The sequence below is a fragment of the Cibotium barometz genome, chromosome 1 (genome assembly GCF_041138505.1).
Source record: "Cibotium barometz isolate CiBa-2024 chromosome 1, ASM4113850v1, whole genome shotgun sequence".
NCBI lineage: Eukaryota > Viridiplantae > Streptophyta > Polypodiopsida > Cyatheales > Cibotiaceae > Cibotium > Cibotium barometz.
Genome location: NC_141046.1, coordinates 10,641,692 through 10,647,455, shown reverse-complemented (window position 1 = coordinate 10,647,455; position 5,764 = coordinate 10,641,692). Strand labels below are relative to the sequence as shown.

The 5,764-nt window shown below is 40.5% G+C and overlaps 1 protein-coding gene across 1 annotated transcript; it reads right to left on the bottom strand.

The window, feature by feature from the left end:
* Positions 1-1,619: 1,619 nt before the first annotated feature.
* LOC147641596 (uncharacterized) lies at positions 1,620-2,243 on the bottom strand. Its single transcript, XM_086785403.1, has one exon. The coding sequence runs from the start codon at positions 2,241-2,243 to the stop codon at positions 1,620-1,622; it is 624 nt and encodes a 207-aa protein (XP_086641529.1).
* Positions 2,244-5,764: the final 3,521 nt, after the last annotated feature.

Below are 5,764 nucleotides of genomic sequence, written 5' to 3'. Positions count from 1 at the left end.
ATGCATACCAAGGGGCTCGACCACTTTCTCTTTGCGTTTATGTGATGTACCAACTACATTTTCAAGATTGGTATTATGACGCAGCCTGCCACTCCAGGTCTATCAACAGAAGCATTGGATGAGGACTCTCCTGGTCCACTCAATGACTAAAATTACTGACTTGCATTCTGTGCAACCACATTTTCACTTACATCAGCTCCAACAACATCTTTTCCAGCAGCATACCAGCGACTCATCTCATCAAATACAACATCGCTGCTTACCCTCAATTCACATGTAGTAGGATTATAACATCTATATCCCTTTTGCTCAAGGGAATACCTAATAAATACACATTTTTCTGCTTTTGGATCCAGCTTAGTACGCAACTCATCTGGGGCACATACACATATGCAATACATCCAAAAACTATCACAAGTGGGATAAATCAGGTTTCTTGCTAGTAAACTTCTCGTTTGGCGTTACATCATGTATGGTTGCAGTAGGAGTCCTGTTCATGATATAAACTATTGTAGACACAGCTTTAGCCCAATAGCTATGGGGAATATTCTTCTATGCCATTAATGCTCGTGCTATCTCTACAATGTGCCTGTTTTTCCGCTCAGCAACTCCATTTTGCTGCAAAGTGTATCTACATGTAAAATGAAAAGGGAAAGCTTTAACATCTGAAACACATTACAAGGAACATGTATAGAAAAGGGAAAGCTTTAACATCTGGAACACATTGCAAGGAACATGTATAGAACAAAAAACAAAGAGACATAGAAAAGATAGAGATTACCATTTACGCTCATTTCCAAGAACTCCACATGCTCACACACATGATACAAAGGTATGAATGAGACCCTTCAACTGCTTTCCGAACCTTTAACTTTCCACGTTGCCTTTGTTCACATGTGCACATGGCTAAGAGAGTGTGTACACTGCTAATAGATAAATGGGTTCCCATGAGCTAAATGGAGAGTAAGTGCACACGGCCCCAACAGAGATTAATAGATAGAAGAGTAGAGATGAAAAATCTCTATCTATAATTGCATTAGGATTCCCCATTTCTCAAATGGACCAAAAGAAAAAATGGGATTTTGTGGCTCAAAAGTGAGCCTCTTATCCCTTGCAAAGCTAGCAAGCTTTGCATGCCCTGCACCAATGCTAAACATCCCTATGTAGGCTAGGCCAAGTGTAACCTGCCATTAAAATCTTTATGCTTGTGATTTCCTGTGCAAAATGGCCGCCACATACTCCATCATGACAAGATTGGAAAATGTGACAAATTTCATCGGACAATTGAACCCTTCTCAATCACTAAATCCTTCCCTTTATGATACAAGTCTTCCCCAATCACAACTGATAAGACAGCTTTTCAAACTAACCTGTGTTTTTATACCTTAGTGAGATTTCCTAGAGGTTATCCTAAAGCAAGAAGTGGGTAACCTCTTGTAAGTGTTCTCGGCCTTCAAACTTGGGTTCTTGGAATTTTGTTGCTCCAATCATGACTGCTGCTAATTTGCAAATGCATCTGCCACCCTATTTTGCTTCTAGACACATGCTCAATTTTAATCATTTCAAATTCCTGCATTAGACTTTTGATTTGCCTCAACCAATTCAAGAGGTTAGAATTCTTACATGCCCAAACACCCTGGATCTGTTTTACTAGCAGCATGGCATCCTTTTACAACCAACCTTTTAATTTTCTGTCCTAAAGAAGCTTTCAATCCCATCTTAAGGGTGGCATTCTCAACTTCATTGTTTGAATAGACATCAGATAGAATTTTACCTTCTTGAAGGACTACCTCTTGCTCGGGGCTTAGAATGATGAACTCTGCTTTTGTAGAGTTGATCTTTCTCCTGTACGCTCCATCAAAATATAGTGTGAATGTATTAGTAAAAGTTTTCTCTACCTTTGGATCTTCTGTCTCCTTCCTTGCTTTTGGGGCCACCTTCTTCTCATGATATCGGTACGTTAACACATCCGCTAAGCTTGCTCGGGTACTATCCTCCACCAAAAAGGTGTACTCAAACTCTTGCAATTCCAAGTTCCACTTTGCAATCTTTGGTGAAATATTCATGTTTTGAACCGCATAAGGAAATGTGTTCTCAATTCTTAAAACAACAAAGGGTTTAGGCAAAAGGTAAGACCTGAACTTCCTGACTGCAAACATGAGAGCCAACATCATTTTCTCAACATTTGGAGAACTCCTCTCAACCTCTATCATCACCTTGCTTGCAAAGCAAACTAGATGCATGAAAGCTGTCTTTGGATCCTTTTACATTAGCATTGCACTAACTGCGTGAGAGCCAACACTGTTGAGATATTGAGCTCATCTAGTGAGGCGGTGGACACTGATGACTTGCCTGGGGGATAGGCCCCACACTTACACCATTGGCATGGTTGGTGAGATCATGGGTGATATGTGGCCAGTGGGATGATAGGCTGTGTAAGCCATTCTAGAGACTGGCATAGTTATAGCACCAGCTCATTTAGTTGGGTTCACACTATAGAGAACCCTAGTATGTATTTGGTTGAGTACCTTTTCATATTGTGTGTACTCTTATCTTTGTATATGGTGTGTTTAGTGTTGTGTGAAGAAGAAGAAGATTTTCAGCCTCTCACTTTGTGTGTTCTCTTTTAGAGTTTTGTGAGTGTGTGTGTGCTTGTTGGCAAGAGCTCAAGCTCTTTTCTCCCCTGTATCTTTTCATGGTATCGGAGCCTGGTTCATGCTAAGGGCTGAGCTGCAAGCAAGAGAAGCACGGGAAGCGGTACGAGGGTAAGAGCTTCATCTACTCATCCCTATTTGTGTTGGCAACTACACCCTTGTTGGAAGCTCTACGGGAGGCACTGGCAAATGATCTCTGATTGAGGAGCTTTCTTCATGGGAGTAAAGCTATAGGGGAACTATAATGTTTTGTCGGACGAAGTTTTTCGGGCCGAAAATGCGTTTCGGACGCGTTAGGACCTCCGTTTTTTGGAAAGCAGGCGATTTCGAGCACTGCGGGTAAGTCATCGATTCTATGCAGAACTCTGTTTTAAGAAGTGCAGGAAGACAGATTGGTTGTGTAGACATTGTGTGTGCTGCGGAGGTCAAACAGTTGCCATTGGGTGTATGTATGCACATTGAGGCCACTGGTTGTGACATTTGAGTGTAGTACAGTACTGTGACATGAAAAATTGATATCTTTCATTTTCAATTTTGTGCATATTTTGATGGTTTCTCAATGGTAATAAGGTGGAAGCTTGTCCAAGAAGATTGCGGCGCCCACAATGGAATAACGGCGTGGTGATGCGGCGGCTTGGTAGCTATCCCGATAACAGCATTCTATCTTCAAATATAATGGTTTTACTTGATTTAGGGTGCACACATTGTAAATGCCACAAGTATGCTTGATAAATACTTTGGTATGGTAGATAGGCTAGTGATGTGGAAAATAAAAGTGGGCCTTCATGCTCACATGGATTTTAATTGTATTATTAATATGGTATTCACCATAAGGCTACAAGTTGGGGAGTGTGGAAGGCATGTGGAGGAGTGTGTGTAGGTGCATAATTGAGAAAGATTCTTCTAGAATGCCTACATGGAAGAGGAGAATTCCGCCATGTGTAAGTGGGATCTCCACCTACATGCCACTTAGACTTAGCTATTATCTCATCACACTCTCAAAGTCAAAAAATCTTCAATTTAATAATCAATAGAAGACTTAGCCTAAGAGGACAATTGATGGTGACATCTACCCTTATGGCACTGAAGGGTTGAAGATTTTTATGTTGTAATTTGTAACAATGGAAGAGAGGGTGATTCTCCACCTATAAAAGGAGCCCTCCTCTCCCTTTCAAATCAAGGAATGAGCCTCCTCAATTGAGCATTTTGTGTCATTTTGCCATTCTCTTATCTTTCAAACCCCTATTCAAACACTCTCTTTACATGTGAATGTCTCATTTAGCATTAGCTCCTCATGCTTAACCCAATTTTGACCTCTTTGATGATTCATGATAAGTGGGATAAGGAGTTATTATCTTGGCGGGCCTGTGACTTCTCAAGGTAGCCCTTGCCTTATTGCCGCCCTCCTTTGGAGGTACCAATGGTTTTAGCGGTAATGAGCATGTGGAAAGACTTTGGGGACCATAGGTAAATCTTTACGATTGTCCGCTGAGCAATGTTAACCCTTACCCTCTAGCTTGAATCATGAAGGAGATGAAAGGCAAGAGGCTATGTGAAAATTGAGGTTTCATGCAAAGAGAGAGAAGTGCAGTTTTTGTGGTCCAATACCCAAATTTCAACCGGTAATTACCCATCACTCGGGTGTTGGTTTCTTAAATTGATCATATGGCTAGGAAGCTCTTTCTATGCTCTTTCCACTCATGTAACTAATTTCTTAATCCCTTACTTCATTGATATCAGAATTTCTCCCAAAGTTGCTAATTTTTAGGCGAATTTTGGCAGTTTTAGTCTTGTAGTAAAATGCTCATAACTTTTCGCTCGGTTGTCCGTTTTTGAAAGTTTTTATATGGGGGCGAAGCTCTCTTCAAGCTCTACACACTTATATAATCCTTTTTTGCACAACCTATATGGATTTAAAACTGCAATTCTCTGTGTATCTCTGTTTTTATAGAATTTTGGCAGTTTTATAGTCTTGTAGTAAAATGCTCATAACTTTTCGCTCGGTTGCCCGTTTTTTAAAGTTTTTATATAGACGCGAAGCTCTCTTCAAGCTCTACACATCTATATAATTCTCTCTTATATAGCCTATATGGATTTAAAACTGTAATTCTCTGTGTATCTCTGTTTTTATAGCTTTTTGGCCATTCTTTCTTCTTAATCATGATTAATTCCTCCTAATCTCTTATCAAAAGGCAAACCCCATGTGTCTTATCCTCTTGTAAGTGATTGCTATATTCATTTTCTTTAATATGTTCCGTCTAAATCGCCCAATTCGAACGAATGAACCTTACCAATATTCCCCGTATGTTTCCGTTCACATAATCCTGAGTCGGAAGATTTTCTTCCAATAAAGAATCGCCCTCTTGTTTGGAGCTGCAAGACTAGCAGAAATTCTTGCTTCTCCGAAGCCTTTCATCTTCCCTTCCATGAATTATGATCTCACCTTTGATGTGTATATCTTTATCTTAACCTAGGGAGAGAAAGGGAGGTGAGGAGGCTGTGAGGTTTCATACAAGTGTGTTTTGATTCTAAGAAGTGACCGAAGTCCAAACCCCAACTTCGTGTCATAGTACCGCTGTAGAAAATATAGCAGTTTGTGCAGGACAAACCAAAGTGCTGTTTCTGGTAAATTTGTGTGTTTGGCAAGATGTCAAATGATGGCATAACCAGATTGTTGCTGTGAGAAGCTTGACAAGAACAACTTCTATGCTTGGAGGTTCAGGTTGACAAATTTCCTGATGGGAAAGGGTTACTGGGACTACATAGAAGGTGAGCATGAAGAGGCACTGGCGATACCGAAAATCAATCCGACTGCTGCAGATGTGAAAGAGTTCAAGGATTAGAACCAAGGACCCAGAAAAGTTATGTATTGGCTCTCTGTCAGTATACAAGACACCATGATTGGGTACATACAGGATGCCAAGTCACCCAAGGAGGCATGGGACACCTTGGTAAAACTCTATGAAACGAATACCAAGGCACGAAAGATACAGTTGAAGAATGAACTTCATACTGTGGAGAAAAAGAGTATGTCTGTGAATGACTATGCATTGAAGATTAAGGGTATTGTGGAATCCCTTGCATCTATTGGCGTTTCAGTAGATGATGAT

Coding starts and splice junctions, on each gene's coding strand:
- LOC147641596 (XM_086785403.1), bottom strand. CDS start 2,243: ATGCATCTAGTTTGCTTTGCAAGCAAGGTGATGATAGAGGTTGAGAGG.